We start from the raw sequence: 13,157 nt of genomic DNA on the forward strand, positions 1-13,157 counted from the left end.
GGGTAAAATTTTAGTTTATGTACATACCTTGTGGATGTTTATAAGTTGCCCGACCAAGACTAAATGAAACCTTATGCGCGCTTGTGCCAGAAACCAACCATACCGAGATTGTGACCTCTTTATTTCAGCTTTCGCAGTTCCTCTTTAATCCTCATTGACATAGAGAACCATACCTTAACTCAAACACACCTACACTGACCATTTAAGTTCAATCAATAAAATTTGGATATTGACTGGTTAGTTTTTACATGCTTGGTTGAATCTTTGCAGCGTTTACACGCTACATTGTTATGTTTGTTTTGTCAAATGTCGATAACTCCAGATGGTTTTGCACGAGGCTTTAGATTCTTTTTAGCGGTATCAGCAGGTTATCCCAAAGCGTCTAATTGCTGTCAAAGTATCAGGATATGATAGATAAATTGCATACGAACAAAAGCTATTCCTGAGGAGTTGCGAGTGCCACAATACAACAGTGCATAATCAATATTCAATATTTGGTGGGGAAGTTGGACGTAAAATATCGCGGAAAACAGGGTTCAGTTAAAAAGTTTGCATTTAAAAAATTATTTACATGCATAACTTGAATACTACTTACAACATTTCGATTACTTGCTCTGGATTGGGTTTTGCCTTTTTATCACAAAGAAGTAGGAAAAGTATTGTGAACTCGTGTGAGACAATTTCGCCTCACAGTGCACAATTGGGGCTTTGACCAGTACTTTTTCACGCTGCATTCTTTTTTACGCTCTGCTGTTTCCCCCAATCTGTTACAAATCCGATGTAATTAAAATGTTCGGAGAGACCTTTAGTTGACTTTTTTAGCACCTGACATATTTTCGCGTTTGTACCGAGCCGGGTTTTTCGATCTACATGTGTGTTGTCAAAAAAACGAATTAATTCATCGGTTACAAAACACAAGCAATTTCTTTTCTAATGTGTGTGTGGGTCGAGATTGTTTGAGAAGTTTCTTTTTTAAAATACCCCAACTTTTATAGGCTGCGACCAACCAGCTAGGCGTTGTATTATGTTTCAGTGTGTACGGATGTCGGTTTCTCATCGTTTTTTTAAATCAAAAAATTTTGTTGTTTAGCCCTCAACAATCATTGATTATCCCTCATTTTACATCAAAGATTTAGAACGGTAGTCATTGACAACGTCAGTTTCGGAGAAAAAATTCTGGTCTAAAAATGCTAAACTCGCTTTTACACAGTTGCTTGTCGTATTTCATTCCAGATAAATATATTTAAAAGTATCGTACGTTTGTGAAAAGCAAATTGATTTACTACTTGTTATAACACAGATTATCAGGAATTCATAGATTTGTTTTGCTGTAAGTGGACTAAACAAAACTAATAGAACAACTCTCTTGAGCTCCGGTATTTGCTTACCCCTGGTGTGTACCAAAACATGTAAACGCACTTCGCATGATAATACTGAATCGATTTCGTTTCGCTTGGTACTTTTCGTCCTGTAACCTATTCATGGTCCATTGCCATCCAAAGTAGACATAAAACGACCGTATGTGGTTGTATGTTAATATGATGTGGTTGTATGTTAATATGATGACCGTGTTTCAATACCTGTAAAAGCGTATTTTCTCACCTGAAAAAGTCGGCTTTGGTATGTGGGCTAGCAACGTGTAGCCAGAATTTTCAGTAACATATAACTGGAATAATACACATTATTTTGATTTCTTGCTCAACTATATTGGTTGTTGCTTTTTCATGATAGTTAGGTAAAGTATTGCGATCTCGTTTGTGCCAATTTCGCCTCATGATGCACTGTTGGGGTTTTGTCAAGTACTTTTCCACGCTGTAAGCTTTTTTACGCTCTGCTGTTTCCTAAGCCGATGTATTTGAATTGTGCGAAGAATTAGTCTTTCGTTGCCTTTTTAGCATCAAATATTTGTTCGCATTTGTTCCGAGTTGATTTTTTTTGAACTGCATGTTTTTTGTCAAAATACGAATTTATTCATTAGTTACAAAACAGAAGCAATTTTGTTCATAGTGATATGTGGGATTTGATTGTTTGAGCAAGGCAATCATTTCTTATGTAAAAACGTCACTTTTGTAGGCGGCAAAATACGTAATTAAGCGATATGTTATTTGTACACCCTTTGTTCTTCCAGGCCAATTCTCTGGAATGGCTTCACAAAATAGGAAACCTTGCACAGATGCCTGGATTTGGATGCAGCTCATAAAGGCAGTAATTTAAATATTGAACGTAACCAAATTCTTTGTATAGGCTACGTACAATAGAGTGCTTTTTTGAATAATTTTGAAAAGTTTTTTGCTAATATGCCTTTTCATTATTTGGAATTATTCGGTCTATTTTCTAACCTAATTCAGCCGTTTGGAATTATTCGGTCTATTTTCTAACCTAATTCAGCCGTGGTTGTATTCGGCGTTGGCGCTTTGTAGTTTACTGCTGTGCAAAACACTTTACGGTCTGCTGGCGACCAAACCCAGCGTGAACAAGCCTTGTCACGCAAGCAAAATTTCCCCTTACATACGTTATCTATTTGTTATGTCAAAGATAGATACCAGAAATGGAGGGAATTTGTTTTTACTCAAATAACTACGTATTGTTTTCCATATACTTTCTACCTTAGAAAAGTTTGACCAACCATTAAATCCCCAGGAAAACTATACCACTTGGAAAAACGCATCTTATTGAAAACTAAATAATAAGAAAAGCAACGACATCGTTTGGAAACTGTAATAAGTTAGGTAATGTTCCACTTTATAGCTTAGAAACATATGAGCTCGGCTAATATGCTTTCAGGGACGCCAAACTTGGTAATTAAAAAAGGAGTACAAAACAACCTTTCTATCAACATATATCAACTCATGAGGTAGTGTGACGATTTTCGCAAACTTATAGCGGATTTTGACACGATCACGTAAAACATCGTTTTAATTTGTATGGGTGAATCAAGGGGCACCAAGGTACTAATAATAATTTATTTTCTGGAATAGTTTGCGACAATATGCTTGACTTCAGTAAAAATGCACACATTTTCGTATCATTATGCGTTATGCTGTCTTACAGTTCTCTGTGTTGGGGGTATCAAAATCCAATTTAGGTAACTAATAGAAAATAGTATAGGGAAATTTACCGATCCTAAAATTTAAACTGTCTTGTTTGTTGCTGATTACTTATTTGTTATCAATTTTTGATATTTTCGTCGTGCTGTACTTTGAATTTAGCTACAGAAATCATCTACAGTACACGCCAGATTCTTCACAGAACGCCAGGTCTTCTGAAGGCGTTGAAGTGAATCTGTCGGTCTCACAAGCATTACCATATGGCAAGGCACAGGCCAGAAAAATCCTTTATTTATAGGACTGGCGTACTATGATTTATCGAGTACTGTATGCTGTGAACGCTGGTCTGCATCGACGCTTCAGGGCTGATCCCAGTATGAATATATTCATCTCACCAGATTCTTCGATGTGAATAAATTAAATCCAACGATCTTCGAAAGCATATTACCCAAAACTGGATAACATGACCTTTATTTACTACCTTCAGATTTTACCTTGGCAAAATGGATAGTATTATCGCCCTGATACGACATAATTGTGTGATTGATTTTTTTCAGGGCGATGTTTACTTGCTCTTTCTACTACATCATATTTGAAAAGAAACAAACATTTTGTCAGATTTGTTTACACTTTTGTCAATAATCTGTATGTTTGCGTCCTTTTTCTGTTACATCATATTTTCTTCCGCAGAAAAGAGACAAAACATTTTGTCACATAAATCTGATTTTTTGAAAAATATCTAAACTACGTTTTGCAGGAAAGTGCTGATACAATTTTATCATTTGATTTGTTTGGAGCCGCTTTATTTTTACGGTCTTTTTCCAGATATTAGGGTCACTCTTACAATATTATTTTTTATCGAAAACAAAAACAATTTGCCGTGAGGTGTAAAATTATTTGGAACACAGCTGAAACAAAAAATTGACCCATCAAGCCTAGTATGACCCTACAACCGAGTAATGCCGAATCCCAATTAAACCCAACCGAAACGCCGAATGACGTTGTTTCCCAACCATGTCCAGCCCATGACTTGAGGGAAGTAGTACCTCAGGCAAATTCGAATCAACACTTGGCGGGTGTGGATGACAAAAATTTGGTTTTCAATCTGGTAAGACTGTTATTGTGAAAAAATATCTTTATTCTAATAACTGATTTATCTGTAGGAAAGCGAACAAGCACCTCAAATAGGAGACACAAACATTCACACAACTGGACCAGTTTACAACGCTCCAGTTTATCAGAAATACATTACACAGCATGTAACAGTACATCAAACATACGAATCACCTCACTGCTTAGCTCAGTTGAGCTCTTCACATGCCAACGATGAACAAACTTCACCTAAACTCATTGCTGCACCTACTTTATCCGCACAGAGGGAGGACTTTGTTGATGATCAGGCAATTCAGCACCAAACACAACCAAAGATTGTCGAAACCAGCCGTCGTACGTCTGACACGCAAAGGTGTTTTTTCTATTGGTTACCTTTACATAGTTTGCTCGTAATAGGGATGGGTTGCTAGTTATAGGGATGGGTTGCTACTTGCTAGTTACTACATATCGGCTTCTTACTTGAAAGGGACACATCTTCATTACCCTGTGTTTTTCGTTTTCATAATACATGTGGCATTTGTTTCGTTTGACTTCATGGCTTCAGCGGCTATCCCTTTAACCCCTAGCGCGTTTTATATGCTGCTTGCCATCACAAAAGCAAGGTTCCTGTCGTGTAGTTTTACAAAGGCAACCTAACATACGTACTTGGTTAGTGATCTAACTGCATTAAATGATGACAACTTTTGCAGTTGGCGGGTGGTTAACAACCGTATGACGTTACGGGTAGTTAACAACCTTATGATGTCAGCAGCATTGCCCAAAAAACTCCCAAGTAATCAAAATAATAAACAGTGGCCAATGTGAATAAATTTTGCAGAACTGTAGTTTGGTATTTCATTATTTTAGGAGTAGAATACCCTCACGTACCCAATCAGAACCCTAAAATGGGTAAATAATTTGCAAAAAACGACAGTTTTTTAATTGTCAGTTATTGCGTTTCTTTCTGTACAAACCCGGTTAGACCCCAAAATGGATCGTGTAATGATTTTAAAGCAATGTTGGAGTTGAATGAAAATCGGTCAAGTTTCAAATATGTCATTTTAATGTGTCGAATGTTGTGTTGTCGTGTGGAGCCTTACCCGACAAACATCTGAAATGGTTGAAATTTTTAAACTAGGTCAGCAGTGGTATGTTAGGTGTTGGTTGTTATCTTTCTTCTTGCAGTCTCTTTAAACACCCCACTAGGCAGCAAAATGTTTTCTTTTTTAACAATGTTCGAATTTAATGAAATCTGGACAGTTTATAGAATATGCTATTTTAAGGTGATTATTTTTTGTGGTTCACCCTATAGTCCCACTTTTTACTTTATCCGTCCTTTAGAATCTATCAAACTTCAAACAGAATATTAAATGTTGTGTTAAAAGGAATAAAACGTTTATAATAGATAATAATACATATGTAGTGGCTATATTTTCTATGCCACCATTTTTGACACTATTTTTTTCCATACAGAGACAAGAATAAGGGCCACCAGTCTTCGTTGTCATTGATGTCTTTGCTCAAACAAAGAACGCGGGAGATTGCCAGTGAAGAATCGTCGTTAGCAGATTTTGCAGAGCGACCAATAATTCCTGTCGAACTTTCCAAAGTCAGCAAACCACAGCAAATTGATGATGAATTTCAAGGAGCCGGACACTATCGCAAAAGAGAGGAACTTGTAAAAGCTTACGAAAGACCAGAAAGTGACATCACATGTGAAGAAATGTTTACTCGTGCAAAAGAGAAGGCGCAACAAGAAGCAGAACATAAGTTTACAGCGGTTGAAGTGAATGCGAGGCAAGATTACATACAGAAGCATGGAAATGTGGTTGGTGTGGTTGGGCAAGCGGGCATAGGAAAAACCACCACAGCCAAAAAGTGGGCCAAGCAAGGATTAGGTGGGCATTTGTTCGGAGAGACTTCTTTTTTCTTCTACATTGTAATCAGGCGCATCGATTTTACAACTGAGATGACGCTTCTTCAGTTTCTTCTCTTCACCATGTCGATTGAAAACGACTATTCATTGAAGCAAGAAAAAAGTATCCATAATGAAATTTGCAGTGATCCGAATGTTGTGCTTATTTTTGACGGATTGGACGAGGCAGCTTTTAAATCTTTTTCAACGGAAGTTCCCAAACCTTTATTATATTCGAAGTCCAAAGCGGAAAACTATCTTAAGCATTTAGCTGGTGGAAACTTGCTGCCACGTGCTCGAAAGATTTTTACCTCACGACCAGCTCCCCTCTACAAGCTTCACCCTTCATACCGACCTAGGTTTATTGTTCAAATTCTCGGATTGAATCAAACAGCTCAAGATGAACTCGGACACCAGATATGTGGAAATAAATACGAGCCTATACGAAAAAAGTTGGTACAAAATCGCAATGTATTTGCATACTGCTATGTTCCTGTCAATTACATATTGACCCTTAATTACCTGATGAACTATGATGGAGATATTCAGTTTGTTTCACTCACACGAGTCCTTGCTTTTACTTGTCTTCAATATCTGATGACAAATCATGTCAAAGACCAAGGTGAGCTGGACAAATTATCGAAATTGGCCTGGAATGGATTTCAAGAAATGGAGATCATATTTAAAGTGAGGGCTTTCAAGAAAGCAGGTATCAGTGCATCCACTGCCAGTTCATTTACGAACACGTCAGTCACAAAGCACGGAAATCTTAAGCTGACTATACTGGACGGGCATAAAGTGCGATATTTCTCTCACCTCATCTGGCAAGAGTTTTTTGCGGCGTTCTACCTGATGCTAATCATGCCTCTTGACGAGTTTGAGCTAGTCCACAAACAACTTGATGACGACAGATGGGAAGTTGTTTCCAAGTTTGTTTTCGGAATCGCGGATCCTTTAGTTTTCCAGCAACTCGAGCCGCTTATTCTTGCGAGTTCCATTGACGATTGGAAACAAAAGAAAACTTGTCTTTCAAAATTTCTTAAGTCCAAGAAAAAACTCAACAACCAGGAAATCATGCGTGTTTGCAACTGGGCTCATGAAACAAACGACCCGGAAATTGTTTCATGTGTGGCCTCTCTACTCCCCAAAAAGCTCAGACTTCGCAATTCATCTTTGATTCTTGTTGACATCGAAAATCTTACATTCGTGATTCAACACAGAGCGACACCGGTATGTAATTTACACATTTATAGTTACTGATAGAAATAGTTTTAGGTAAGTTGGTTTAACAGCCAATTTGCACCTATGTTTTTTTCACTCGCAACAATTAAGCTTAAAAAGGTCCATATCATTTAGATTTGTTTGTGGGAAAGATCTTGCAAACCCAAAAAGTTAATACGCGTTTGTCGACTGTCAATTTAAATAAAGTCACCACATCCGACCTTAATTTAATAGATGTGACGTTGTTTTATTCCCGGATCTGTCTGTAGTTTCAATCACAAAAATATTTACCCTTAGTGATATGTAATGATTTATTTGTTGCATTTAAACCAGCTGCAACAACTTGACCTATCCGGCAACAAGATCGGCAATACTGGCACATCTTTACTGGCTCGATGTGTCTATAATATTGAAGAGCTGTTGCTGTGCAAGTGTGAGATCAGAAGTGAGGGCACCGACATCCTCTGCGATGGAGTAAAAAAGCTTACAAAACCGGTAAAAAACTTAGTTTGCGTTTTGTCAAAACGCACTTGTTAACATAATGGATCCATGTATTTAAAGTGATATAAGGTATAGTGTGTTTACGTTGTGAAAATATAAGCATAAAGTAAGGATAAAAAACGCGTTGACAACCTGTGTATGTCTGCGTAAAACAAATGTTATCATTTATTTCTTTAAAATCAGCTCAAATGTCTGGATCTCTCCCAAAACAAGATCGGCAACTCTGGCGCAGCATCCTTGGCTCATTGCGTAAGACATATTAGGGAGCTTTTTCTGCAGGATTGTGGATTTGGAAGTGAAGGCGTAGAAAAGCTCTGCACTGGAGTAGAAAGTCTAACCACGCCGGTATATACTTTGAAGTAAAATGTCAACATAACCGCTTAGGATATTTTTGCTTTTCAATGGATTGATTGCCTTTGGTACATGTTGGATGAAGAATACATACACCGGTAAAACTGTTATAACTGCGCAGAGCCAACTAATAGATCAAGAAATAATCTCTTGTTGGATTTTTTTTTTGTGAAAATATTTCTTATTAAATAGTTTAATTCTACTGTTTTTACTATATCACATAACATGGAAAACATTTTGCTCTATTAAAAAAATACTTCGGTAACGAATACTCTTCAGCGTCACAGTCAAGCGACATTTACTTATAATGCAGTAAAGAAATGGACAGACAACGCGACGTAAAGTTTGCGGTTTTTAGTTTCGTGGAAAATCACAGTTCTGCATACCAATTTCGCATTATTTCCAGACCAGCACTTTTTGTGTTTCTCTCCACTTCATCTTTAAACCTTTCATGATCTTCATCTTTAAACCTTTCATGATTTTTTCAGATGGAATTCCTTTATCTTACTGGATATTGGTTGTCAGATGAAACTGCCAAGTCACTGGCAAGATGTGTCCACAACATCAATTTGTTGAAAGTAGGATCCCATAACTTTACCGCAGTGGGTAGGAATCTCATCACATCGAAGTCGCGGGGAAAGGTTCAGCTCTAAATCCAACAATTTAAACTAGACGTTGTTGTGGTCTCAACAACCAGAGTGTACATCACTGACACAACTCATCACTTATGATGGCACTAATCGTTGCTTGAACGTCCGATGAGAACATGTCACTATTTTCCACCCTCTTGCTCCTTACCAATATCGTCTCTTTTTTTCGTTGTTGTCTAAGCCAGACGTTGGAAACCATAGGTTCGTAATTGTAAAAATCTTGGCGTAATTGTAAAACTTGTTTATTGTGGTAGTGGTTCACTCGGTGCGTTGGTTGCCGCTGCATCTTGAGTAAAGCTTTTGAATAATCTATTTTACGCTTTTATTAGCAGGTTTTTACGCAAACTGTTTTCATTTACTTTTTACTAATCTTTTTGGGTGTTCGTAGATACTGACGATGCTGTAGTGTTTCCAGCTTTAAGTTTCAATCTTGGGCGATTGTCAAAATCAATACCTCCTTTTTTGTGTGTGTTTTTGCCCTTATTCTTGTACTGTTTGGGTCATAATGTCATATTAAAGATCCCTTGCACAAGCACGTCGCTACCGTCCCAAAGTTCGAAGTCTATGCTGGTATTTCTTAAAGAAGAATAAACAACAAAGCACTTACTACGTTTATAATGTTTCAGACTGCCTCTTAACAAAAATGGATGTTTTTGCACAGATTGTGCTAATAGCGATTTACAAGAAACGTACGACACTGACCACACTAAACAAGAAACTAAGCTAGCTAAACTTACAATAAAAAGTTGCAAAACTATGATACTAATCTGTATAAAAAAATCAAAACAACAATTATATTCGGAACTTTCTAATTTTAGTGTAGAGGCAGATGGATTGTTTTTTGTTTATAACCAGCGTCTCAATTTATTGTGCGCTTATAATCGTCACACACATGTAAATTCTTGGGAAGTTTTGATGCGTGCAAATAAACAATTGTACATAATCTTCAAACAATAATTAACTTAAATTTCAAACAAAAATTAACATTTAAAAAATGCCAACTTGCCCCAAAATTTTCTTAATAATAAACAAAATTTTCTCTTCTCGCAATCTTAATGAATTGCTTTCGCTCAAAACTATTAGCTGTTATTCCCATGTAAACCTTTATTTTTTAAAGGGTTTCTTTAATATAGCCTAGGGTTACGAAAACTTATAAAATTAAAATTTCGCTTAGGAAATAATACTGTTGGTTTGGTTTCCATTCCGCTTCATAATTTGTCAATCACTGACACATCATACATTTCAAAACAATGAAAATAAGCATACATCTTTAATAACCTGACAATAGGCAGGCGGTTGCCACTTATCGACCATACAACAAAAAAGGTTATGACTTAGGTAACAGTACTACAAAAATAAAAACAGAAAACGGTTAAAATATAGCACAAACAAGCTTGACATTTTGACTCCACCAAATCATGCGTTGGATTGTGTTACCCACGTTGGAGTAAACACACTGAGCATGTGTATATACATTGTTGCAGAAAACTTGAAATACACCGCCTGATGTAATAGTAGCATAAATTTAATTTAAGCTTACTTGCATAGTCCAACTGAAACGTGCTTTGAGTGATGGCCATTGAGCACGCCATGTAGGTGAACGGATCATTAAGTGGACTTAACTCCAACGAAAACATACTTTTTCCAAATGTTTTTGAAGTTTCAAAATGAAATTTGCCAATGAAACCCGGTTGCCATCTTTGTGTTCTGTGTCTGGTTAATTTTGCACATGGAGAGGTAAAAATAGTTAGCTAGCACTGCTAAATCCCAAAACGAATCTTTCTAACAGATATCCAAAACAGCGTATAACTTATAATGTACATTTTCAAGAAAACAAAAAAGGGAACACATTACACAATGAGACATCAATGTGACTCCATAGTTTAAGAAAATCACCAAGTTAAGAAAATTCACCAAAGGAGTGTGTTTATTGACGACTTGCAATTTTACCATTCTTCCTACTAAACGGCATGATCAGACGTAAACAGAAGAATGTGCACAATACGACAATCAAGGTTTATGTCTGATCGTGTTCGTGTAGCACGTGATCACAGGGATGTGAACAAAAATTATCTTTAAGAAATTGCCAAGCGTCAGCTCCGAAATTTCCTGAGACGTGGTCGTAGTAGAAAACAAAGTCCTCCTTTTCTGCAATTTGTATAAACTGCTTCCTCTCCCAGTTGCTTATTTCTTTCCCCATGTATAAGACCATTACCTAGAAGAATGCTGATGTATGTAAGTTATACCTATTGAAGAAACATAATATTTAATTATTTTTTTAAAAACTTGCCTTGCAAGTGACTTGCATAATAAATGTTTGCACCAAAACAATACAACGTTTTTTGTATTTTAAATTGAGTCTACTTGCATCAACTAAATGGAAATTATTTACGTGATTGTGAGTAGATCAAGGCAATTTCAAACTTAAGGAGGAGCAGGGCAAACGTTACGTTAATCAAGATTACAAAATCTGTCCACACACTGTTTTACACATTAAACTTTGATTCAAATTAGTAAACAAATATGTGCGATCGAAGACCACAGAATCTTAAAAATCCCACTTTTAATTGCTATATGGCAAGCTGACTCGCCTTGTGGCACGTAAGACTGAAAATTTACCCCGTAACCAAGCCGTCGTGCCTCATTAGCCGGTCCAACAGCATCATCATCCGATGCAGAAGCAGTAAAAATCGCCAAAATCTTTTTCACTTTAGCTCTCATTCCAGCCTCGGGCTTCAAAAGATGGTCAAGTGCATATTTGATGGCTGCACCGATGTTTACGGTTCCTAGGTAGTACAATATTTGGAAGTCATTTTTTGTTAATGTTGTATTGCACTATACATTTTGTACCTACCTTTTTCTTTTATAACCGCTCTTTGTCGCAAAAGCGCAAGAAATCGACTTTCATTTGCTCCGTATTCGTTAAATTTTACCACGCTTGAGTCGATCGGTTTCTCATCAAAAAAGACAAATGAACCTTTTACTGCATCCTCTGCTAAAACTTCAGCGCTAGGAACAATTACAAATAATATTAAAACCGCGACGAAGTATGGACCAACTATATGATACTACAAAGCAGTAAGAACTTTCAAAACTTATCACAAGATTCCGATCTACATTCCCGATCTTAACGCAAATATACTTTTACTCGTCCGAAAGCAGTTCACTGATAAAAGTGATTCGAAAAATAGGCTTGTGAAAAGATCTAAATTAAGACCGTTCAGCTGTATTAGTTAACATGCAGTACAATTGCTCACTGGTGTAAATGAAATAAGAACAGATGCAAATCTAGCAAGTTTCAAACACTAGGTTGCCGCTTATTAAATAAAAAACGACGGCGAAATTATTATTTTGATTTTATTTTATTCCACGAGATTTCACATCCGTTTTCGTTATCATTTGTGGTAATGCGTGCTTTGAACATCTGGTACATAAAGAACAATACGTAAATCGCATTGCAATTGGTAATAGTTTACCGTAAAGCTTTTATAAATTTCTGTTTTTTTTAGTTTAATTTGGGTGGGCTACTTACCTTAATAATCCTTGGAAAACAGACACAATTCTTTTGAGACCACCTGGTATTGAAACGTCAATTAGGTCGACGAAATCGTACACCATATACGGAGGACAGTTTCCTGTTTATCACATAAAGTTACTAAATTTTTACCATTCGAATATATACAAGATGATTTTCAAATATTTACTTCCACAACATGGTGTCTCATACATCCATGTTCCATTTTTCCTGCAAACGTTTTTTTCATGACCAACTGGATGAACGAAATAATCCACATCTGAACACTGATACTGACAAACCGAACCTGGTTTGTTGTCGTTAAAACAAGTGACTTCTCCGTGGGGAAACAATGAAGGTTGCATTGAACACGCATTATCTACATTGTTTAACATCCGTTATAAAAATTTCTTATTGCAATAATACCCTAGATCCGAAGTTTGACCTGCGAAATTTTCTTCCGTGCTTGCTGGTTGTATTTATTCTCATTTCTTACAATTTAGTTAATCTGTGCCTAAAGTTTAATTCAAAAAGTAATAAAATACTATACAACGGTTGGACAATAGATGGGTGACAATTCGGAACAGCGATGTTACACATATCTGTCACAACAACAAGTACAGAACGAATTGATTTGATCCGAATTGCATTGTGTTGATCTGCCAGATAACCTTGTGTTCTGAAACCAGTCGTTTATCAAATTGGTGTCAAAGTATTTTGTGTATCGGGTTAGGTTTTACCTGTAACTGATTTTCTCTGCAAGCATTGTTTTCTTTGCACTGTTTGAAAATCAGCTGATGATCTTTATAGATGCGCCTTACAACGGTTTCGCAAAAGTCCTGAATGAAATATGAAATTAATTAGGC

General features: G+C 36.6%; 2 protein-coding genes across 2 annotated transcripts; one reads left to right on the plus strand and one right to left on the minus strand.

The window, feature by feature from the left end:
• Window positions 1–3,987: 3,987 nt before the first annotated feature.
• LOC145219780 (protein NLRC5-like) lies at window positions 3,988–8,780 on the plus strand. The gene is made up of 6 exons (XM_080087090.1): window positions 3,988–4,155; window positions 4,211–4,512; window positions 5,613–7,284; window positions 7,609–7,770; window positions 7,960–8,121; window positions 8,616–8,780. Exons 1-6 carry the CDS (start codon window positions 3,988–3,990, stop codon window positions 8,778–8,780), a joined length of 2,631 nt encoding a protein of 876 aa, XP_079943216.1.
• A 1,951-nt stretch (window positions 8,781–10,731) lies between these two features.
• On the minus strand, window positions 10,732–12,656 carry LOC145219781 (collagen alpha-1(XII) chain-like). Its single transcript, XM_080087092.1, has 5 exons — window positions 12,482–12,656; window positions 12,310–12,412; window positions 11,632–11,786; window positions 11,397–11,563; window positions 10,732–10,992 (listed from the first exon to the last, which is right to left on the minus strand). Exons 1-5 carry the CDS (start codon window positions 12,654–12,656, stop codon window positions 10,795–10,797), a joined length of 798 nt encoding a protein of 265 aa, XP_079943218.1. The 3' UTR covers window positions 10,732–10,794.
• Between the last annotated feature and the right edge of the window lie 501 nt (window positions 12,657–13,157).

The sequence above is a fragment of the Phallusia mammillata genome, chromosome 3 (genome assembly GCF_965637545.1).
Source record: "Phallusia mammillata chromosome 3, kaPhaMamm4.hap1.1, whole genome shotgun sequence".
In the NCBI taxonomy this organism is placed as follows: Eukaryota; Metazoa; Chordata; class Ascidiacea; order Phlebobranchia; family Ascidiidae; genus Phallusia; species Phallusia mammillata.